The 26075-nt window shown below is 39.3% G+C and overlaps 1 protein-coding gene across 1 annotated transcript; it reads left to right on the forward strand.

Moving 5' to 3' along the window:
• The first annotated feature begins 18040 nt into the window (after positions 1-18040).
• Positions 18041-23368, forward strand: LOC115572324 (extracellular calcium-sensing receptor-like). The gene is made up of 10 exons (XM_030402271.1): positions 18041-18300; positions 18879-19182; positions 19940-20026; positions 20148-20255; positions 20373-20539; positions 20652-21129; positions 21239-21469; positions 21586-21709; positions 21802-22274; positions 22363-23368. The coding sequence occupies exons 1-10, from the start codon at positions 18041-18043 to the stop codon at positions 22804-22806; spliced, it is 2676 nt and encodes an 891-aa protein (XP_030258131.1). The 3' UTR covers positions 22807-23368.
• Positions 23369-26075: the final 2707 nt, after the last annotated feature.

Genomic DNA, 26075 nt, shown 5'->3' on the forward strand with positions numbered 1-26075 from the left:
AAAGTAAGACAGGACAGTTGTGTCTTGTCATGGAATTGATTTATGTCTTTATTGCACTGTGGTAGATGTACTTAATTTGCATATTAAGTTTGTTGTACACAACATCTGATATGTTATCACATCTGTTGCATTGCCTTATATTGAATTGTCCAAAAATATACAAAATAGGCAAAATAATACCTCCACAGTAACCAGTTGCGCTATTTGAGTACAAGTCAATGTCTCAGTGTTGGGCAGGTTACTTTCAAAATGCAATATAACATATTATGAGTTAACTTAATTTTATAGTAATAGATTACGTTACAATATTACTGTCTGTGTAGAGTAATGTATACATTATTACACCAGTTTTTAGTTACATAAAGAAAAGTTAAATAGCCCAGATCTTTTTTATTGAACGAATGGCCTTGGACACAGGGATGAGCAGGCAGACAAATGATCACAGTTTGATATATTATGAGATAGAAATACATATTTTGAATTGTAAGCTTAGTCATACGAAACACAATAGACCTATACACCTCTATAATGTAGCCTTTAATTACATGACAAGAATAATGTGGATTGTATGTGGCATAACTGTAGTAATGTATTACTAAAATCATATCAGTAACGCGTTATTTTACTCCTGTACTTAAAGGAGAACTTCGGTCGATTTAAACATGCAGCTTCATTGCTCAAGCTACCCTTGACTTGCCAGTACCGAAGACGCGAACACATTTGGTCCAACCATTACAGAGCTCCGTGAACAGAGATTTAGCATTGACAGCTAACAGCATGGGGTCAGAACTTTACACTGTGTTTTAAGCGTCTTAACATGCTCCACATCTCACACCAAAAGTTATGCAACATCAGCAGACAACTTACAACACAGCACTGTAGCGTGTATGACTCAAAATGAATTAAAAAGTAGTTAAAACAGTGTGTTTGTGCAAGCAGCCACATACCTGTTTGTTGACATCGGCGTCTTCCGGTAGCTAGACCAAACTAGTCGATCCGTCGAGCGTGCGCTTACTCCCTCACTGGCGGAGACGGAAACGTATTCCAGCATTTTCGTGTTTATGTTCATAATGTACATGTCCATGTTACAGCCTGTCATGAGCCATGAGCCTTACAATAGCCTGTTAAGCCTGTTAAGTGCACACTCGATGGATATACTAGTTTGGTCTAGCTACCGGAACACACCGATGTCAACAAACAGGTATGGAGCTTCTTGCATAAACACACTGTTTTAACTACTTTTTTATTCATTTTGAGTCATACACGCTACAGTGCTGTGTTGTAAGGTGTCTGCTGATGTTGCATAACTTTTGGTGTGAGATGTGGAGCATGTAAAGACGCTTAAAACACAGTGTAAAGTTCTGACCCCATGCTGTTAGCTGTCAATGCTAAATCTCCGTTCACGGAGCTCTGTAATGGTTGGACCAAATGTGTTCGCGTCTTCGGTACTGGCAAGTCAAGGGTAGCTTGAGCAATGAAGCTGCATGTTTAAATCGACCGAAGTTCTCCTTTAAGTTCAAATACAATTGTATACAAAGAATATTTCTATGCTCAAGCATTTCTACTTTGACTTATATAAGGGATATGAGTACTTCTTCCATCTCTTGAAAACAGAATGACATTCACTACAATGCTCTGCTTGGCCCTTAAAATGCAGTCAATACTGCTGTTCTGTGTATGAAAAAGCAGCAGTTACAGAGGGTCCATCTTTTCTGGTCTGGTCATGTAAACTGAAAAATTGGCATAAAAGCGTGTCATGTAAGAAACAGTTAAAACCAGCAGACCTCTCCTTCTTTAACTTTTTTTGTTGTTGTATGCCACAGTTCCTAAGGTGTGATGTGCATAAGGATATGCACACACATATTGATTATGAAGTTTTCTGAAATAGTTTTGCTGAAAACAGAAATAACTAAGTGACAAAGTAATAGTATAAGTTTTGAACTCATGCAGTTCGCAATGTTCTTATTGCAGTTCACATTTTTTATAATGTCACTTATCAAATACAAAGACTGTTCATTTGATGGCAGTTTCGAATGTACTCGCATATTTCTTCAGTTTTTTTTATATGTATTGTATTCAGAATGAATGTATATGTGCCCCCTCTATAAAATTAATAGTAAATGTATTCGCTTCCTCTGGTTAGGAGTAGACTGATTTGAAAACATCTACAAGTAGATTTTTAGTTTTAAAACTGTGCTGAACATTAAAAAGAGGTGAAGAAGAGAGTCAGGAGATCTGAGACATTTAATGTTCATATATATTTGATCTTATCTGAACATGTTTCTTTCATTGTCATTGTCTTTTCTGTTCAAATATACTGTGTCAACATGCCATAAAGATTTTGTATTAAAAACAAGCTTTTTAAAAGTGAAAAATAAACTTATTTCTTTGTTTACACAATGATTATCCTCATTTAAATGATTCTGACACATTCACATTGCTTGAACTTGTACTTGGATAAGAGAATTAAAGTTACACTTCTGACAGCTGATCAAATTAAACGGATCAAACACACTTGATTTAGAAAGGCATTAGACCATGTGATATTTAATTTGGTGTTATTGTTATTTTCCAGTCAAAGAGATGTTTATTCGTCAGCAGATATGCCTCTTAAGCCCTCTTTAATTAAAAATATTTTTTTGTTTTTTGTGTTTGTAGAGATGAACTTGCCCTACACCTCCGGCTATTCCTGTTCGCAAACACTCAACTGAGCCAACAAACTGCCCCCTAGAGTTCACAGAGTCTTCACACCTCTCCTCAGCTTACTCTGGAAATTTCCCTCCATGTTGCATCATGATCCCATCGGGGTCTCTGCTGCAGAGCCTGAGGCCTTCATCAAGACAATACCCCTAAAAACTTTCATGAGAACACGATTTTGACCTTTTAACTCAACAAACTTTAAGAAAGAAAGAAAGAAAGAAAGAAAGAAAGAAAGAAAGAACACTGACATTTCATTTTAATCTTACACCTTTGACCCTAACTCTTTAAACCAGGATGTGGACTTTATGGTCAAATATATATGGGCAATGTAAGGGATTGAATATCTAAAAGGTATACAGGCATTTCATTGATACTGATATATAGATCAACCCTTACCCCAAATCTAACCCTGCCAAGCCTTGACCCTAACCCTAACCCTAGAGCTTCCCACTGACCATGATGTTGACTTTTTAACTAAAGAGCTGGAAGCTAAGCTCTGAGTTTTTGGCCTTCACCAAGGAAGTTTTCTTATTGATCAAGAGAAGAGTGGCCTAAGGTAAAGTGAGGTGAACAGACCTCTGTTGAATGTATGATGCTGTACTGTGCAATCTGTTCCTATCATCACATAAAATGTTTTTTCAGAATGATGCTGAATATCATATATGTCAAACAACATTGTAGTCACCAAAGCCACTTTTAAGGCAATGAATTCTCATTTAAGTAATGTCACCTTTATTATCATTATTATTTATTTATTTGAACATGGAAAGCACACAATAAAACATTAACCCTGTATATAACAAGGAGAGATGCATTGCACCATTTGTTGGTTGGTTTGTCAGCAGAATTACACAAAAAGAAAAAAAAAAAAAATCACAAAACTAGAATGGAGGATGAGTTTCGGCCCAGAATAGACCCCATTACATTTTTGGTGTAGATCAGAAAAAGGGACAGCTCCAGGAATGTTTTTCTCATTGTCTTAAACACTGCAAAATTAGTGTTTTTTCTTAATTGTTTAGGGAATAATACAAACAATCTTTGGGTGGCTGATATATATTAGTGAGTACAAGTTGATGCAGATCAAAATAAAAATCCGGATGTAGCTGATTTAAAAATGTTTTTGTTTTTTTTATATTGGATTAGACTTAATTGAATTAACGGGGATTGTTGATCACACTCATTAGTTTTAAATGACCTTGTACGTTTATGTTGTTTTTTGTATTATTTTACCTTTAGTGTCACATAATTTTAAAGGAATTCTGTATTTGGATAAGAGAATTAAAGTCACACTTTTGACAACTGACAAATTTACATTGCATTTTGTCTTACATCATGCTTACATCATTGTAATGAACTTGTACTTGGATAAGAGAATTAAAGTCACACTTTTGACAACTAATCAAAATAAACAACACAACACAGCTTATTTACCAGTGCCATTGGACCATGGGATATTTAATTTGGTGTTATTGTTATTTTTCAGCCAAAGGGATGTTTATAATACAGCAGATATGCCTCTTAAGCCCTCTTTAATTAAAAAGAAAAAGTTGTTTGTTTGTCTGCAGGGATGACCATGACTAACACCTCAGGGTCTTCCCACTAACAGCCATAACACAGTAACAAACTAACTAACTCCCTTTAGAGTTCAAAGTGCCTCCAGCCTGCCTCCACATCTCTCCTTTCAGTTGGAAACTTCCCTTCATTGTTGTTGCATCATAATCCCCCCAGGATTTCTCCTGGAGAACTTGAGCTCTTTGCCAAGACTGTGCCCTGGAGCCCAAAATCTGACACTTCTATGTGATCATGATGTTGCCTTTTGAACTCAACAAACTTTAATGATGAAAGAAAGGCATGATCTGAACATTTCTGTTTTTTTAACAGTGGGAAGGGCAATGAGCCTTTAAGCTGTGCAAAGTAAAAGACTGTCATTTCATTGTCCTTAATTGGATCCCTTAGCCCCATTATTTCTTTATTTTGACTATAATCATAACACATTTTGGCATTTTGGTATGTATAGTGGCCCATAATTGGGTGCTAATCTCCACAGCCACAGTGAACTTTAGACTGTGCATGTGCATAGACAAAGCAATATGGTACAACATAATTGAATATCATATTTTTTTCTTAGCACTATGATCATCCCTATTAGTGATAAATGATTTTGACACATTTGTCAATTATTTTGTTGTATATCATTTTTAGTGAATTCCTTTTTTGGATACGAGAATTATAGATGCACTTTTGACATCTAATCAAAATAAACAATTGAACACACCTAATTTGGCAAGGCATCAGACCATGTTGTATTTAATTTGGTGTTATTGTTATTTTTCATCCAATGTGTTGTTTGATAATCAGCTGGTGTGCCTCTTAGGCCCACTTTAATTAAAAATAAGTTGCTGTTTGTATTTGTAGATGTGCCTGTTGAAACACTTTCCACCTCTTTACAGGGTATGTCTTTGGGGGGCTGATTTATGATTTAAAAGTGCAAGAAGCCTCAGGCCTGACAATGACACACCTCAAGCACTTCCCAATCACAACAATAACACATTCTAATGAACTAACAGTCTCTCACTAGAGTTTATGGCATCTCCAGCCTGCCCTCACACCTCTCCTCTCAGCTTGCACTGGAAACTTCACTTCATGTTGCATCATGATGCCCCCAAGGTCTCTACTGGAGAACTTGATGGATTTGTCAAGACTCTTCCCAGGAGCCCAAGTGATATTGCCTTTTCAAACTTTCAAACAACTTCAATAATGAAATAAAGAAAGACATAGTTTACAGTTTTAATGCTTTGTTTTAAAATGTGGGAAGGGGGAACAAATCTCAATGTGATGTGCTGAATGGTAGACGGAGACAATTGAATGTATTTCATTTGGAAGCACAGTGTGCAAAGAAAGACAGAAAGTACAAATACATACTTACAAATGAAAAGCACCATTTATCATGTTTATCCACACAAAGGCACATCAAGACAATCAAATCAAAATCAAATAGGAAGAAAGGACTAACATCCTGGAATTGGTCTTTGCATTGCTCCCCATATTGAGTCCTGTTTTCCACGTAACAGTGTATAAGCACACTAATTTTGGTCCATCTATCTAAATAGCATGTGTTTACCTATACATTACACCATTCAAAGTATGACTGTGTAACATCTCATTCCAATACCAGCCCACCCAATTGGGAGGCCACCATCCAAAGATTTTTAAACTTAATGGCAGGACTTTATCCCACTCAGCATTAGTCAGATTGAGCACTGATGTTGGGCGATGTGGCCTACTTCACAGTCATCCGAAGTTGTCTGATGGGGTTGAGGTCAGGGCTCTGTGCAGTTTCCATACCAACTGCCCATTCTGATCGACCTGGCTGTTGAAAGAGGGAAGGGCCTTCACTAAACTGTTGCCATTAAGTTTTAATATATTATTGTCTAAAATGGTTATTCCCAACCAGGGGTAATGGTGCATGTTGTCATAATGTAGTGGTGGTACTTGGCAAAACAAGATAAAAACTAGAGACCATCTTGCAATGGGATCTCGGGCTGTGACGCCTGCAACGTATTCATGTTCGAACCCGATCACTCAGTAGTCATTTCAACTTTAGTAAAATGGTACTCAGTACTCACGGGTTGTATCACCAACTGACAACTTAATTTTGATCTCACTACACCAGGGGTCACCAACACGGTGTCCGCGGGCACCAGGTAGCCCCCAAGGACCACATGAGTAGCCCTCAGGCCTGTTTTAAAAATGAAAATTGAATATTGATATTATCTGTTTCCCACCTTGTTAAGTCATTGTTGATAATTATTGTGAGAAATCATTAACGTGATCAGTGTCTTCACATAGATGAGTATCATTAATCATTAATAATCATATATAACTAAAGCAAATTTGTTTTTTCAGAAGAGTGTATCAAACTGATAGCCCTTCGTATGACTCAGTGCCCATGAAGTAGCTCTCAGTTTCAAAAAGGTTGGTGACCCCTGCACTACACAGATGTGTGGTTTCGTGACAGCATGTTTAAAAGTTGTGCTTCTGCGGTACTTCCTGTTTTACAATAGGTGTCTTCAGGATATCATTTTGCCGTGATGACACATACACACATAGAGTCATATGGTGAAAATATGACCAGCCAATACGGTCGTAATTTTATTTAGGTTCTAAACTATTTTCCAGTTATGGTGGAGAATCAATCGTACAATTTGTAATCAAGATTTAAGATTAAAATCGCATTAGGCTGGTTCTCAGTGGATTTAGTATCACAATAGCCATGAACCCACAGGTTACAGCAGGTCGACTGCACATCGGTCAGTTGATAAACCTATACCACCACATGCTGAGCTTGAATGTACATGCCAAGTAGTTAACAAGTGAAAAGAAAAGTCAAAATATACAGTATGTGTAAAAGTAATGGATATATGACTATGAGTCCTGAATTTTGTCCTATTGTTTCCTAAGGTTTAGAGGTTAGAGGCTAGAGTGTGAAAGTTTCTACCAGCCCTTATGGTTCTTGTGTGACACTAAACTTGACCAAAAACAATTTAAAAATAGAACAAAATGTAATGGCTAAACTTGTAAACACATTTCCAGCCCCTCGGGATAAACATATGGACACACAATCACACCCTTGTCTTTGTTTTGTAATCTGTCTTTTGTCATACCATGGGCAATGTTGCCATCTCCTGGCAGTGTTGTGCACTTGCTGAACTGCTTACATAGTGACACATGATGAAAGGAGGTTTCTGCTGTATTGTTAAGTACAATAGGAATAAGGTAAAGCAATAAAAACAATTAGTCCAATATAATTATGAATTAAAATAAATGCAAAATATGACACAGAAGTATAAAGGTTGAAATTGACCAATGTTGGATGAACCATAAAGAACCATGCTATAATAAGACAATCAAAAATCAAAAGATTGACACACATTGATTGATTGATTGATTGATTGATTGAGCACAGAACTTAACGTTCATCAATCCTAATATATATATATATATATATATATATATATATATATATATATATATATATATATATATATATATATATATATACCTGTCTTATATAACAGCGCCCACTTGTGGTATAAAGAGCAATAGTATATCTGTTTTATATAATAACAGAAGACAACAAACGTGTTTAGTGTACTGTGAAAGCCGAGAGAATGTGGTCTGTGTGAGAATGTCGTGGAAAATTGAAGGTATTTTAGTAAATGTAGGTTTTCTGTCACAACTTTCACATGAATATGATACTATATGCACCTGCATCCATTGTTAATCGTTTGTCCTGATTGCCAGTTGTGACTGCTGCAACGTTATTTCCTAAATTAATTATAACCAAAATACTATTACCTTTACAACTCCTCCATCATGGCTAGCATAATAGCCTTTAAAACAGCTATTAAAACACCTGGACACTCATTGTGGATCATCAAAATACCTGTTACATGTACCTCTTACCGTTACACAGTAAGAATAAGACACTTTATTAACTTTAATTAATTAATTAATTAAAATTCTGAGATGGTCTCGATCCATGATAATAAGCCTGCATTTAACAGACTGCACTGTTAAATTACGTCAAAATGCGCTTGAATTAATATCTTGCACGTGCGTGATACTAAGTCGCGCGCGCGAGATACAGTAAGTCGCGCACGCGAGATAGTAACTGGCGCATGCGAGATAGTAAGTCGCACTCACGAGATAAAAAAAAAAAAAACCGTCCATGTCACCTCCAGGGCTCCGTAGATTTTTTTTTAATGAAGTGAAAAAAGTTTTGAAGTCGTTTTTTTTGGTGTCATGTTATTAGCCTACCTGTTTGATATTTCGATTAAACATAAAGCTTGCTAACTTAGTTCACGTTGACTAATTTGTGTGATGGTGTTAGATATCTAACGCCATCATATTGTCAGGCAGGCTAGCTGATAACGTTAGCCGATGGCCCTGCACACTGAATGACCTAAGTACAGAGGCTTGCTATGTGCTAGTGCTATGTTATGTTATAATAAGTAACGTCATTAGTGGTCAAACAACAGTCCACAGGCCAACTGTTGCCTGCAGCGCTGCCTGTTTAGCAGCAACAGGTCATGCAGAGCCTGAGTCTATCTTCTCACACAGCCCAGTGGATTACTGCAGTCAAGCCAGCCGTGGTTCACCTTTGCTTGGTCAAATCAGCCGCACGTTGTTTTCTAGTGAGCGAATCTACAAACATTTACGGTAATCGTAATGAAGCTGATTTGAAGAGCTGCTGGTAGTGACAGTGGGGCAGACTGCAGTCACACAGTCAGACCCCGTGAAAATTACATACTTTTACAGTAATTATTCCCGGTAATAAACTGAAGGTATCACGAAGGTATGCGTCCGGATTTCAAAGTAAAGGACGACAGAAAAAACTTAAGGATATTTCACCCAACTTTGATGTGGAATGAAAAGCTTATTTTCCATAAGTAGTCTATGATTCATATACTGCTGAACTTAGTACTTCCTAGACTACCTGCATGCATAATATTAAGTACTTTTACTGTGTACTGTTGGAGTAATCCTTACATTTTTCAATATGCTTAATTAAGTTAATTTAAGTTACATATTCATAGTAAACACACATAATATGCTAATATTATCTGTCAATATGATGTAACCGACCTGTATAAAGCATGTAAAGCAGAGGAATTAAGACACAGTTTAACACACAGACACAGAGGTATTGGGTCATTCTATAATGAGGGGTACATTTCAACCAAAAAGTCAAAATAACAGTATGATTTTTTGATAAATAAACTAGATGTTTCCATAATATACACAATTGGCAAGCTGAAATTAACTTAATTAAGCATATTTAAAAATGTAACTTATGCTCATTGTTTGGATACACATTTCACTGCTCTTTTACAGAAGCAAGGTATGTAGTCTATTGTATTTATAGGTGTTTTATACACTGTATAACTACACTATATGAAAATTGTGTTTGGAAACAATTTATGCTGTGAAATTGACCAAGAGAATGTAATGTATTTACAGAAACTCTTTGAAAATGTGAAATTGAACTACATAAACCTGAGAAGAGGTAAAAAGATATGCATTGTGCTTATGTGACTGTTATGATACATTATGTTAAACAAATCATACAGAGAGGCAATCTGGAAAGGAAACAAGACAAACTGTGTCCTCATTCCCCTGCTTTACCTGCTTATATCGGTCACATAATTGTTACCGTGGCCTCCCAGCCCTGGGACCTTTTTGTGCTCCATCTTCTTGATGTTACTGTCAGCTAGGATTGGCAAATCTATCTCAACTCTTCTCTTCTGCTCCAAGTCAACCACAGTCAGTGTCTGCTGGCAGATGGTCAGCTGAATTCTCAAGTTGTATCTGTGGCCATATATGCTTGGGGTGTTATGACTGTAAAAAGACCTACTCATGAATCCAAGTTTCAGATTTGCACAGTTTTGGAGGAAATACTCTGATCTTTTACTTAACAAAAAGGGCGAACTATCCTTATTATCCTTGTAGTCTGTTAAGGATTTTGACACAGGATTACTCAAACAGTACAAAGTAAAAGTACTTCATATATGCATGCATGTAGTCTAGGAAGTACTAAGTTCAGTGGTATATGAATCATAGACTACTTATGGAAAATAAGCTTTTCATTCCACGTCAAAGTTGGGTTAAATATCCTTAAGTTTTTTCAGTTGTCCTTTACTTTGAAATCCGGACTCATACCTTCGTGATACCTTCAGTTTATTACCAGGAATAATTACTGTAAAAGTATGTAATTTTCACGGGTCTGACTGTGTGACTGCAGTCTGCCCCACTGTCACTACCAGCAGCTCTTCAGAGCGGCTTCATTACGATTACCGTAAATGTTTGTAGATTTGCGCACTAGAAAACAACGTGCGGCTGATTTGACCAAGCAAAGGCGAACCACGGCTGGCTTGACTGCAGTAATCCACTGGGCTGTGTGAGAAGATAGACTCAGGCTCTGCATGACCTGTTGCTGCTAAACAGGCAGTGCTGCGGGCAACAGTTGGCCTGTGGACTGTTGTTTGACCACTAATGACGTTACTTATCATAACATAACATAGCACTAGCACATAGCAAGCCTCTGTACTTAGGTCATTCAGTGTGCAGAGGGCCATCGGCTAACGTTATCAGCTAGCCTGCCTGACAATATGACGGCGTTAGATATCTAACACCATCACACAAATTAGTCAACGTGAACAAAGTTAGCAAGCGTTATGTTTAATCGAAATATCAAACAGAGTAGGCTAATAACATGACACCAATCATTTTAATGCTGTAGTTAACAACTCCACCACTGCTCCCTGGCTTGCTGGCGGCCATGACTTGCTTGTCAGAAAGACGTCGTTGGTGTAGACACTTGTCACTCAAACATGTCTGACCAATGGGGAAGCACCCGCCCACTGCGGGATGTTTGTGTCAAAAGAATTCAATAAAAAAAAAAAAAAACGACTTCAAAACTTTTTTCACTTCATTCAAAAAAAAATCACTTCAAATGATTTTTTTTTTTTCAGGGGGGGATTCAATTTTATTTTTGCATTTGAACAGTTTTTTCTTTGATTGAAAATATTTTTTTCAATCAAAAAAAAGTGTTCAAATGCAATTTTTTGAGTCTCAAATATTTTTTTGCATTCAAAAACTTTTTTTTCCATGATTGAAAATGTTTTTATTTTTGATTGAAGTGATTTTTTTCATGGAAAATATTTTTTTTGTTTGAAGCAACTTCTTTTTTGATTGAATTATAAAGACACAAATGTCCTACCCATAATATGGCCCAAACACAAAACAACATTACTTCAATCAAAAAAGTTGCTTCAAACAAAAAAACCTGTACTTCTATCAAAGAAAACGTTTTCAATCAAAGAAAAACAGTGTTCAAATGCATTTTTTTGAGTCTCAACTATATTTTTGCATTCAAACACTTTTTTTCTTTGATTGAAAAGGGTTTTTTTGATTGAAGTGAAGGTTTTTTTTATTGAAAATATATATTTTGATTGAAGCAAACTTTTTTTGTTTGAATAATAAAGACACAAATCTACCTTCATAAGCTTCTGCACTATGTACAACCTTTCAACTGAATTAAAATTGTTCAGAAATCTGGCAATGCTTTAGGATTCAAAGGATGACCTTCAGAAATACAAAGAAACATCATCTGATGTGAATTACCATTACAGACTCCCAGAGGGACTGGAATCTTCAACAGCACACAAGTGCTTTGTTTGCCAAAGGCCAGCAGAAACCATAAGGACTTCGATAAGGTCATCTTTTGTGATAAGCCTTTTTGGTCTGCCCAAAAACTGGCTGTCTGATGATTACATGGACACCTAAAGAGGCCCAGAAGAGTGTCTTTTTTAAAATGCGAGAATTTCTAATGATTTGGGGGCATTTTCAAAGAGGCTAACAAGGCAGATTTATCTCTCCGTAGGGTGTATGAAGGTGCCTGTAGAGGAAATGTTTTTCAGACCATGCTTCCCAACTCTGGTGACCAGGACAATTACGTACATACGTCAAGGCCAATTAATCCCCTTTAATTCCATCACATCTAATCCAATATCAAATAAAACATGTATAAATCCACTAGATCCAGATTTTATTTGGATCCGCATCAAATTGTACTCAATCATAGGTATCCAGATTTTTTTTCCCCATTACATTACATCAAGATCCATGCGTTATTCCCTGAGAAATGTATGAAAATGTTGAAAATGTATGCAATGCAATGCTAAAGACAGTGATAAGAATGTGCTATGTGTAGCAAATGTAGTTGTGTTATACTTTGGGACAAGCCATAGGGAAATTGGACGATAAAGTTAATCTAATCTAATCTAATCTATTCTAATTTGATCAAAAAAGATGACATAACCTCCTTGGCAGAGGTTCTAATAAGTCAGGTTTATTTTCCAGTTAAATATAAAGTTAAAGCATGCTTAGCCTTGTACCAGCATTTGTGTATGTATGAATGTGACTCTGTGTGTGTGTGTGTGTGTGTGTGTGTGTGTGTGTGTGCGCGCGCGTGTGCGTGTGTGTGTGTGTGTGTGTTTGCATGCATGTTTGTGTGTTATTGAGACATTTATGACACAAATTATTCATTCTGCATAACACAACATGCTTTGTCAGGTTTATTTGTCATACACTTACAAGATGAACGGTGCTGTATCTAAAAGTTTAATGTTATCCTCACTGTCTGAAGAACCATTTGAAACTTTTGTGTTGCTAATAAGCACCTTATGTGAATCACAGAATATGACAAAAAGCATATGAATAAATAAAATCCCAATAAAATTGTTTCATGCACCCAGATAAACTGTGTATTCTTTTTTTTTGCTAACTATTTTATCAACTAATTAGTGTTGCTGATACTGAATGATATTGTTTAATTGATGTGAGCGGCTTGTTTTGAAAGAGGCAATCATCTTCCATGAATGACTCAAAATTAATTAATTTCGAACACAACACCTGGTGAGCTCCTGTTTCACAGCCTCAGGCCAGATGTCATCAGTCTTGTCGGAAACAGTTGCTTGTCTTTGCTTGCCCCGCTGGCCCCTTGTTTCTCTATCAGCCCCCTGGGTAAAGGGTAAATTGGCAGGTTTAGGATGATGCCATGGCACCACCGCCCTTCCAGAATATACACAATAACAACTTCTCCCAAGTGTGTGTTATGCTTCAGTAGAGGTTGTTATTCATGACTGATTAAAATTAGAATTAAAAAAACACTTCAGCCTCAGAAGTTATACCTGATGTGAAAGTTCACAAACAAGTCACCCCCCAACACACTGCACACATATGCACACACAAGTACACACACATACATGCACTCCTCTGCATATTGTGCACTTCTCCAACTTTTCCTTGTTTTTATCTGTAGCTACTCAATCAAAATAAGAAATATGATAAAAGTAGGCCTCGATGTTCCTCAAATGTTCTCTATAACATATATTTGAGAATAAATCTGCTCCTCTTTTTGAATTGTGTTGATTTCTTTAACTGATATTTCTAAAGATTATCACAAGGGCCAATTTCTAAGGACATTTTCAAAATGAACTTTAATATAACATTGTGACACTCATACAATATGGAAACAGATTTAGGATGACAACTTGAGACTATGAAGAAACTTGTGCCAGTGTGTTTTAGAGAATCAATTACATAGCACTTGAATAAAAATCTGAATCTGAGACAAATACACGTGACCAGGCAAGCTTGATCACGCAAACACTTGTGTGTTCCCCTTTGCAGCAATGACCAGATAACCAGATATGTACATTTTAGCTTTTATCATTTTAATCAAATCTGCCCTAGTGTCCTGAACCTTCTGTATTTTCAACGAAATTTCCATGATGTCCAGTTGAGATAAGGATGCCGTGTGTGACTGAAACACCAACATCTCTCTGATTACACTTGAGGCTATCTGCCTTTTTTGGTAATGGCTGACAGGAAACGGGGGAGAGGTTAATATGACATAAAACAAAAGTCCCTGGCCAGAATGGAACCACTGTTGTTGCATGTTACATGTTATGTGAGCCAACATGACTCTGCTTTTAAGGCAATTTTGTAGGAGAAAATATGGCACTATTAAAAGATTTTCTTGTGGCCATGGCAATTGAGATGAATCAGATGTTGTCTGTCAGCAGGGACGCAAACCCAGAATGAGAATGATGATGGTGCACTGTAAGACACAGAACCTCCCTCCACTGCGATGGTCTGTTCCTGACTCAATTCAAATGGCTCATTGCTTCAGCCTGACCAAAACTGGGAAGACAGGACATCACCAAGCTTCTGCTCTAACCTGCCTACACCATAGGTCCACAAGTGGTCCATGAGAGAGATGCAAAATGCCAGACTGCTAAACCTGTAAACCTGTTGGAAAGGCATGGACAATTTAAGGGGCATCGGACACACATTTCTCACAACAAAATCTTGCTATACCACGTTGAATCTGATTAAAGCCACTAAATGTATCTATCTGCTGATGTGGAAACAAGAAGTGGACAAGCAGTTAAAATGACTTTATCCCTTAAAAACAATGTTGTGATCTTACTTTTGAAATTACTGCCATTAAAAGGTAACTTGTTATATTACCGTTATCTACATCTTCGCATTATCTACTGAGAAATACCTCCACACAGTGAACATATCCTTACCGAATGCTTGAATCACATCAACTGAGCAGCTTTAGCATTACTGCTCACACGGTACCGATCGCCATGTAGATCTCACAGGCCATTTTACTGTTGAATTTTTTACTAAGAAGACAAGATACTTAAACACCTTTACTTGGGGCACCTTTACTCATGCTAGCGCTGAGTCAAGATCATGACCTGATGGAGTCAACAGACCGACATCTCTGCAAAAGCAGAGATGCAATTAGATATCATCATTCTAGGTACAATCCTCACCTTGGCAAATGTACGGGTGACATGGTACAAACCTGTGCTTGACTTCCTGCCCAGGATGCAGGCACAGCTCTCACTTAATTTATTCAAGAACAGAAAAATTCAAGAGCTCTGTCAATATCTCACATAAAATGTTACAACAAAAAAAATCAGAAGCTGGACAAGAAGCATAGTAGCGCACCAGTAGCTCGATCGTTAGAGTGTGCGCCCCATGTATAGAGGTCATGTCCTTGCTGCCTCTGCCTAGGGTGCTAGTCCAAGCTGTGGCCCATCGCTTGCAGTGTCATCCCATTTCCTGTCATCTCTCTAAGCTGTCTCAAAAAAAAAGCCATGAAAGGCGCTGGGGGTGCTGAGAAATGTGATATCTCAGTTTATGGAGCCAAGCAAACCAAGGCTGCCAGCCTTTGAGACTGTCCCTGACCCCGGGTTGACATTGCCCAGAGCCTTCAGCATTTCCCCCAGTGTACTGCCACTGTGTAGCATTTTTGACTACTTCAGTGACCTCACCAGGGAAATAGTCAAGGTTTGACCTGCACCTTCCAGCTCTGCCTTCCCCATGGAGGATCTGTCAGTCATGACAGGATTTCTCAAAGTGTTTCTTCCACTGTCAAACAATATCCTCATTCTCGGTCAGCAGTTCTTCTCCCCAGTTGAACCCAGCTGGGACTATGCACTACTTTCCCTCCCAGTATTATCTACTGATTTACTAGAATCTCTTTGAGGGCGACTGAAAGTCCTTCTCCATGGTCTCCCCAGACTCATGCCATTAACAAGTTTTAAAAGGTTTTGCAAGACAGCCCTTCTGGTTTCCCAGAAGTCACCTGGGCCTTTCAAGCATAAAATGAGACCTTATTCTGCTTGGAGGCCTCCTTGACCACAGGTGTGAACTTGTGGGTTCTCGGATTTCCACCACGACTGGCACAGATGACGTCCTGGCCATGACTCTAAGCAGCTTTGAGTTTTACAAACTCATCCTACCCCCAGATGCAAGTGTGGACATGTTTCAAATTCAAAACACAGTTGCAGTTTCCATATTAGAGAGATTCTATCCTTAATAACAGGCCTCGCTGAACAGACCTAAGTGTGGTTTTGTTATTGCTGTTTGGTACTCTGTTTTTTTATGGTGTGTTGTTGTATGTACTGTTTTTGTATTATGCCTCATTGTCTCATTGTCATTGTCTTTCTGTCTTCCTGTCTCACTCTCTGATGCACGTCTTTATAGCTAATTAAACTATGGTTTTATTCAACATACTCATTCTACCTCTCTTGTTGACTAGTTTGTAACTATTTGTAAGTCTCAGTTAGAATCCTATACTCAGATTGCTCTGTCTTGAGTTTTGTTTTGTTTTTTTCTGTGTCTGCTTTTCTGTCTTTTGCCACTTTGTTCATCTGCACATTCAAGGGCTTAGAAGAAAATATGGGGACATCCAATGCTCAGGGGCTTTAATTATCTTGGATCACATATTCTCGTGAGGACGGCTGTGATACAATTGCAGTCTCCGTAATGTTCACCTATAATCAGCTTGTTTTCAGAAACAGAAAGGCTGAGCCTTTTCCGCAGTGTGCATAAAATACTTTGAGTCTTACATCTTGTTAAAGGCTTGCTTACAAGAAAAAAACGAAACAACTGTTTCAAAATACTCAGTATTCTGTCTTAGGGCACCTCAGTTCGTCCTCTTCTGAGTGTCACACTGGGACATATTAAGTGAATAGAAAAACCTGTATGACCTGAGGCAGCACAACATACAGCATTGACTACACAATCAGTTGGGCTCTGTTTTGTAGCCTGGGGGCTTTGTCATGATAATTATATGCACAACATCCTAATGACAGACTAATTTCACCATACTTAACCTGTTTGACCCCCAGCATTGACTACACAATCAGTTGGGCTCTGTTTTGTAGCCTGGGGGCTTTGTCATGATAATTATATGCACAACATCCTAATGACAGACTAATTTCACCATACTTAACCTGTTTGACCCCATGCAAGAATAAGAACAATTAGAATAAAGGTGGCAAAAATAGTTGAAGTTAAATTAAATCATTTATGGACTCTGTTGAGTCTGTCCATTATTTTGAAAGCAAATGAGTTCTTTACCGTTACAGTTTCTTCTCTTTCTCTGTAGTTCTCTGTGTGTAACACATTTGTGTGTGTGTGTGTGTGTGTGTGTGTGTGTGTGTGTGTGCGTGCCTTTGTGTGTGCTTGCATGCTTGCGTGCGTGTGTGTGTGTTTGAAAAGTATATGACTTCATTCTGTAGCCCCTTGTCACATGGGTCGACTGCCTGCCTCTTCACATCACTAAAGGCTGAGTAAGGCCTAGTCAGGCATGACATTGTGACATGACACAGCTCATGTCTTTCTTCATTATGGTCAAGTGCTCATTCCAGTTTCTTGTTGTTGTTGTTACTGTGAAACTGAGGGCTCTTTTTCCATTGATCAGAAGCCCTGAGGAAATTAATTAAATCTGACAGTTGTTATATGAGGCATGTGGCATATAAAGGCTACGGGGCACCATCCACTGGATAGCTTGTCTGTGAAGTGTTGACGTAATGAGGATGTAGCACTCTGAACGTTAACAAGACAGGACTTTATCTTGTGTATATGGACTTGGGTTGATGATAAGATGCTCTGTTACATATTGGTTTGAGTTAGAGATGATTTTGCTAAACTGACTTTCTTTAAAATTTTGCACTCTCCTATACATTTTGTAGATGTGCTTGTCTGAGTTGGGTCATAATGTATTCTTTTCCTTGCCGTAGCTTTTGCTTAGTGCTGTTTGGTCCTTTGTCAGCTTTCAGGGTACATGTCTGGATCATGTGCTGCTTGGACAGGTTATCGAATCATTTATGATTTGAGCTTGTCATACATTTTCTATCAAGGGTATGTGGTGACTTAGCTTTAAGAAAGGATGAATCATTATTGGATGGGGTCGGTTGTACTGAGTCTTCTATGGAGAACAACCAAGCTTGTGTTTTTGAGTTTCCTTTGGTGTATCCTTCTTCCTCCTGCCAACTCCCAACAAGACCAGAGCCAACAGTGCAAAGTAATCCCAGGTTCTATGTCCCTGCCTGTGCTCCAGAAAAATGGGGACATCATTTTGGGGGGACTCTTCTCCCTTCATGATATGGTGGTGGAACCATGTCTGTCCTTCACTTCTAAGCCTCCTCCCACACAGTGCACCAGGTAAGCCGTGTTAAGTCATCAAAATGCTGTGGCTGCAAAGTTTTTGACTAAGCAACTGTGATCGCTGTTCACATGGCCAAATATGGCACAGAGAGAGAGAGAGAGAGAGAGAGCTTTACACTTACACCAATCAGCCACAACATTACAACCACGGACAGGTGTTATGAATAATCTTCTTGATCTTGTTCTGCTGAGAAACCTTGGGATACTGTGTACTGACACACCACAAAAACTGCTCAGGAATGGCTTGAGGGCGGCAACAAAGAGCTGAAGGTGTTGACCCGGCCTCCAAATTCTTCGATCGAGCATCTGTGGGATGTGCCAGAACAAGTCTGATCCATGGAGCCTCAACCCCCCAACAAAAAGGACCCAGAGGATCCACTGCAATCGTCCCTATGCCAGACACCACACAATGCCCCTAGAGGTTTTATGACCATGTTTTGGCAGGTCAGAGCTGTTCTGGCTGCACAAGGGGAACCTGCACAATATTAAATAGGTGGTTTTAATGCTGTGGCTAATTAGTGTATAAATGTGTTGAAAACTAAAAATGCTTCAAACCATCTTCTCTCCTTTTCCAGATTAAACTTTCGGACATTTCGTTGGATGCAAACTATGATCTTTGCAATTGAGGAGATCAACAGAGATGGCAAACTCCTTCCCAACATCACACTTGGCTATAAGATCTATGATTCATGCAGTACACCCCATCAGGCTCTGAAAGCTGCCATGGAGGTAATGGGGAGCAAGATGGATTCAGGGGTTGAAGGAGACATACAGAGAAAAGCCATCTGTCATGGGGCAGTACCAGCAGTCATAGGAGATGGAGGCTCTACTCAGTCTCTCGTAGTGGCCCGTTTCCTGGGAGTCTTCCATGTTCCACAGGCAAGCTCGTCACAGCTTTTTAATAACTGTGTACCAGTTATTTACTATGAGTTACAGCCAGGCATGATAGAGATAGAGAGAGCATTGGATTTTGCATCAGTATGTCTTGGTATTACTACCACTGGGGAGAGTCAAAAACTCAACAATTATTAGCTTTAACATTTGCATACTGGCAGTTAACAGCATTAGCTGGTAATGTTTTCACTTTTTGAGTGTGTCATCAAAGCAAAATGTAGTTCTGTAGACACCAATTATAGGGAACAACCAGAATATTTAGGCCAGTGTTTATTTGTCTGTCTGTGGACAAATTTTTGTTGGTATGAACAGGTAACAACTATGCAAAATGCAACCACCAAACTTTCTTGGTGTGTAGTTAAGATCAAATCAAGGCTGAATTCGAAATAGGCATGGTCTGAATGAGGGCACTGGAACTAGGAGGAATGGTGCCACACTTTGTGCAACACCTGGCCTCATTTTTTTCCACTCCTCTCCAGTTTAGCTGTTATCGTTTCCACCTTGACTGTCTGTCAGTATGTGGACAGACTGTATAAAATACAGCCACAAAACTTCACAGGTATGATGATTACTGAGTAGTCATTGGTCCCAACATGAACATGTTGACATGCCTTGCACCCGGTGTGATCCCATTGCAAGATGGTCTTTACTTTATTTAATTTTTATTTTGGACATTGGAAATTGCTTCTTCCAGTAGGTCATTGTTAAAATAAACTTGCCACTTGTGTTTCTCTCCATTCAGGTTAGTTACTTCTCCAGTTGTGCCTGTCTCAGTGACAAAAATGAGTTCCCTGCTTTTTTAAGGACCATGCCCAGTGACTTCTTTCAGGTTAGAGGCAGCAGACACTATGTGACGTAACCTTTGAACAAGAACAAAAGCATGTCCACGTTTCCATTTCTGAAACAATATAAATCATTCTCTGTCCCTCTCCTCCTCATACTATCTCTAGGTAGATGCACTTGTCCAACTTGTCAAGCATTTTGGCTGGACTTGGGTGGGTGTGATTGCAGGGGATGATGCCTATGGACGTGGTGGGGCAAATATCTTTGCAGATGAGGTGGGTTGCACAGCAGTAAATAAAGACAATGCATTACCATTGTCTTATTTTCTACGCTGAACGTACTTTGAAGGTTAAAAATGAAGCTGTCATATATCTCTTCTGTTGCTCTCTCAGGTTAGAAAGTTAGGTGCTTGCGTCGCCCTCCATGAGATCATCCCTAAGAACCGAGCACAGACTGCTGTTTCATCTATTGTTTCCAGAATCCGCTCCTCTGGGGCTCGGGTGATTTTAGTGTTTGCCGTGGAACAAGATGTAGCTGCATTGTTTGATGAAGTACTCAGGTATAATGATTATGTTCAGAGTCTTGTAACTCAATACCGCAGTTTCGCGGAATTTGAAATTCTGATGTGTTCATCATTGCAAAAATACCATCTACATATCTCTTGTATTTAGAGAGGGGCTCACTGGGATACAGTGGCTGGCCAGTGAAGCTTGGAGCACAGCTGCTGTCCTCTCCACCCCCAAAAAGTATCATCACATTTTGCAGGGTTCTCTGGGATTTGCCATTCGGAGAGCAGACATCCCAGGATTGCAAGACTTTCTACTTCGCTTGCATCCCTCGAGCCCAGATGCCCTTGAAGATCCCTTCCTGAGACCCTTTTGGGAAGAAGTGTTTCAATGTAGCCTGGGTGTACAGGCTGAAGGTCAGGAACATAATGTTGAGGGTAAACCTCGATGCTCCGGAGCAGAAGAGCTGAGGAGTGTGAAGAATATTTATTCAGATGTGACACAGCTAAGGATTTCCTACAATGTCTATAAGGCAGTGTATGCCATCGCCCATGCACTCAAGGCGATGAGAAGTTGTGTGAAAGGAAAAGGACCGTTTCCTCTGCAGACATGTGCTGATACAGACAATATCCAGCCATGGCAGGTACCATACCATATGTTCCCTAACTCGTTCTGCATCAACAAAAGTTATCAACATAATCTATAGGTTTTGGTGATACTACAAGATGATCCAATGTACTTGCTGTCCTTAGCTACTTCACTACTTAACACAGGTGGAATACATGAACTCATTTGGTGATGAAACCAAGTTTGATGATAATGGAGACCCCGTCGCCATGTATGACCTGGTTACCTGGCAGCTGACACCCAATGGAGAAATGGACTTTGTCACTATTGGCAAATTTGATGAGACAACCACAGTTGAAAAGCAAAAACTCAAGATACAGGAAAAGAACATTGTATGGAATGGCAACCAAACTGAAGTAGGGATCTCAATAGTATCAAACAACTTTTCGCAAGTAGCATTTTCTGTGACAATATATTCACTATGTGACTTTGTTGTGACCAATGCAGTAGGTATTTTTAATGTTTTGCTCAGGTTCCCTTGTCAGTATGCAGCAGCATTTGTCCCCAAGGTACCAGGAAGGCGATCAGACCTCACTTTCCTATCTGCTGCCATGATTGTGTGGTTTGTACAGCTGGGGAGATTAGCAATCACACTGGTGAGGAAACTTTGCACATTATGTATATAAATCTGACCTTGCAGTGGTAAATCCACAGTATAGCAGCTAAAGACTTCATATCTTTCCTTAAGATGCCATAGAATGTACACGCTGCCTGCCAGAGTTCTGGTCCAATGCTGAGAGGACAGCCTGTATCCCCAAACAGGTGGAGTTCCTCTCCTTTAGTGACACCATGGGAATCACACTGGTGACGATTTCCCTCATTGGCTCCTTCTGTACCTGCGTTGTGGTCCTCATATTCTCCTGTCACAGGACCAGCCCTATTGTCAGGGCCAACAACTCTGAGCTGAGCTTCCTGCTGCTCTTCTCCTTGACTCTATGTTTCCTGTGTTCTCTGACCTTCATCGGCCGGCCCTCTGAGTGGTCCTGCATGCTGCGACACACAGCATTCGGCATCACCTTTGTCCTCTGTGTCTCTTGTATTCTGGGGAAGACAATTGTGGTGCTAATGGCATTTAAAGCAACACTTCCAGGCAGTAATGTCATGAGGTGGTTTGGGCCTGCACAGCAAAAGGCAATCATTACCTTTTGTACACTGGTCCAGGTAAGACTTCTTCTAATTGCTTTGAGTGCTCAAGAGCATATACATTCAAGTGTAACAAACAAAAATCAAAATGTGTCTTTTCATACAGGTTATTATATGTACAGTGTGGCTGGTAGTTTCTCCCCCAACTCCAGTGCAACTGATGCCACGCGAGAGCGCTATCGTCATCCTCCTGTGTGATGAAGGTTCACAGATAGCATTCGCTCTCGTCCTGGGCTACATCGGCCTGCTGGCCTGCCTCTGCCTCCTCTTGGCCTTCCTGGCGAGGAAACTCCCAGACAACTTTAACGAGGCAAGACTCATCACCTTCAGCATGCTCATTTTTTGTGCAGTGTGGGTAGCCTTTGTTCCTGCCTATATCAGCTCTCCGGGGAAGTACGCCACAGTAACAGAGGTGTTCGCTATCTTGGCCTCCAGTTATGGACTGCTTGGCTGCATCTTTGCTCCAAAGTGCTACATAATCCTGCTTAGGCCAGAAAAGAACACAAGGAAACACCTGATGTCCAAAGTTGTTCTTCCTGACAAATTTTAGGAGATCATTTTTACCACATGTACATTTTAAAGACTCTTTTCAATGGACTTCTTTAAGATAAATAAAAGATATGATATATGTTTATACATGTGCACTTCGCTTTAAAAGAATTTCAGTAACTGAAGGCAGACACAGTTCCTCCTGTACTTAAACATTTACTTTCATGGTATGGGTTTTTTGGTTTAGTTATCGATTCCTGTTTTATTTTGTAAGGTTCATCCTCATGTCTCGTGTTGTGTTACTTCCTGCCCTTGCTGTTGTTATCTCTCCCTTGTGTTTGTCCTGATCAGTTCACCTGTCCCCAGTTGTACTTCTCTGTATTTGATCCATGTGAGGTCCCCTCTCCCCCTTTTGTTCTTTAATATCCTCGTGCTGCTGCTGCTCCTGAGTGTGTTGCATTGCATTTATCTAATCTCCTTCGGTGTGACATTTACATTTCACCACCAGATGGTAGTAGTGTGCTGTCAATGCTGCATTCTGACATTCATCATCTCCTATCTGGAAATGTGCAACAATGCTGTCACACACATTTATTCCTAACAATAACTTTCTCAAATATTTCCCCTCGTACATTTTCCTGTAAACCATTTCAGTCTGATACTACAATAAATTTGCCACTTTGGTGTTATTCAAGATGCACTTTAACTTTATGAATTCATTTAATCAGTGGTGTAAGAAATGAGAACTGGCAGAACAATCACAGAAACAAATAAAAAGAATAGACCAATGTATGATGTAATCCCCTGAAATGTCTTATAGTTTCACTTCCATGTTCAAGAGAAATATATGGGCGTGTACTATAGTTACGCGGGCAACAGTTTACAAAATACATGAATCAACTGAACGTTTTTCATTGTTCCAGCACCATGACACTCCTTCGATATTCTCAGTGGGAATATGAGGGACAGCTCATTGCTAGAGCTGAATGGGGTTTGGCAGGAGTGTCCATGCTGATTTGACCCGAGATAGGATGATGAGGCCCAGGGTCTCTGAGGTATGCTATGTGGAAATCCCAGCTGTCATTGGTTAATTAATCCCTCATACTCCAGAGGCCTTTACATATAAACATCACGCCTGGCTGTTCCCTACGATAACAAACTAAAACGTCAGAGACTTTTCCTGCTCTCCACAGCTGCTCTCAGGCTAACATTGATTATCCGCCACTGATTGATCTGTTGTTCCTCCCAAGTCAGAGGAATAAATTGGAAGACAGAGAAACGCCGGGTGTCTGACGTCCATCGGGGACAGTTGGACAGAAGGGGCAGATGGGCAGCAGTGTTTTATTGACAATGTAATACTCAATTTACATTTATTTCTAACCTTCACTATTATTACCCCTTGCAGCCTGTCCCCTCTCCTGACAGCGAGTACTATAAGACAACAGATAGATTTCTCTTTAGTGCACAGCCGGTCTGTGTTTCATTTCAAAGAATAATCCCTCAGATGGTAGCGCTATTTGCCTGATTTAATTAAGGGGAGCAGAGCAGATCCTCTCCATTCGAGGGTTAAATAATTTGAATGAGAAAACTCTCCACCGCAATTTCTTCAGTAATATGAATAGGCCATCAAATCACAGGCACACAGACGTAAAATGAAGTGTGTCATGACTGTAAAAAAATATATTAAATGAGCAAGTGAGTATAGCGAATAAGTCGAGAACTCATAGAAATCCATTCCCAGAAATGGTGAGAAATGGCACGTGGTGATGAGAGGGTAACTCAAACATGTAATAAGGGGATGACATCTACTAAAATAGAGCTATTTGCTCTGTCTTGTCATCAGTGAGTGTTTCTAGGAAAATATTCTGACCAGATGTTTTCCTTTAATGACAGAAGACTTGTCAAGGGACACTCAAGGGTTTACATTAGCAAAGACAGATTAGAGAAGTAATACAAAATGTGTCATGAATACAAAGTCATGATATGATATCTTGGGGTGACGGGAAGTGTTTGCAGTAAAAGTGCTGGAGATACAGGGATGGATAAAATGGCACAATCAAATTCAGCAGCCATGCAGTAAATTTCAGTGCTGCAGGCAGTATCGTTTGTTTTGTTTTGACTATGTCAAAAGTGTCTCTTCAACTTAATAGTCTGTTTTGAGGGAGTCGTTTGTAGCGTTGTTAAGCAAATATGTCTGCCAGTTGGGAATGCTAACAGTCCACTTGGGACTTGTATTCGACAGTTGCACTATCTGAGATGTCCACCTAACCAATTTGCAACTAACATCAGCAACTGAGTTGGGAAGACGCAATTACAAAAGCAGCAATTTTTCTTAGGTGTCAGTCGTAGGCTGACAAGCACCATTTTTGTGATTATTGAACTGGCAGAAGTCTGATGTCTCTTGTCTGGATTGTTGAGGCGGTGGTCACTAAAAGATTATATAAAATGTTTGAGTTAACATGTACAAAACATAGGTGAACAGACAGGCTAGGGGGAAGAATATTTGCCACTAGACCCTTACCAACATTTTGCAAAATACAAATGCATGTAAACCCTATCCTATCTAAAGAATGACCATAAAGTTGAATAAATAGCTCAATAACAGGTTGGTGTAGCTGTAGAGCTGTTACATTTTACTTTGTGCTGTTAACTTCTCTTTTCTAAATGCGCCAATATTACTGACAAGAGCTGTTAAGGACACATGATGTAGTGAGACAGAAAAGGGATTTAAAGGAGCAAGACACTTGTAAATATCATGTGTCTAATCATTAAGAGAGAATGTTAAATGTCTTGCAATGACTGAAGTCATGACCATTTCTCTTTGCATGATGATGACGTCTCCTTCACCGTAATCCTGGCTTTTGGCAATTTTTCTTTCTTGAAACTAGTTCTTTTCAGGTAGCTTTCTCTCCAACTTTCTTTCTCCTATTATGTTAGTAAGAGCCAGTGTCACAGAGAAGATGGGCACCATAGAAACTGCAGCTGAAACTAATGGTCGCTGCCATAATAGCACCATTCACTGAGGCCCGCGCAGTTGCCTACATTATACAGGGCAGTGAATGATATGAAAGACTCAAAAATCCCTCGAAATTGAACTAGCGGCAGTGGTGATGGCTTTTATGATATGCATGAGTCACTGTGCTAATCTAATTAGGCACCAGATCCATGTTAGGGAGTTCTAAAATGGGAGGACAGATAAGAATCGTGTTGACAGAATGCGATCGAGAGACAGCAATAGAGTTTCTCACACTGAATAATAAGAGTGAGAGAGAACAATTTGCAAAGTGTGCAACACAAACCCTCACAGAGCCGGTGTCTGATGTGCAAATG

Source organism: Sparus aurata, chromosome 2, assembly GCF_900880675.1.
Source record: "Sparus aurata chromosome 2, fSpaAur1.1, whole genome shotgun sequence".
Classification (NCBI taxonomy): domain Eukaryota; kingdom Metazoa; phylum Chordata; class Actinopteri; order Spariformes; family Sparidae; genus Sparus; species Sparus aurata.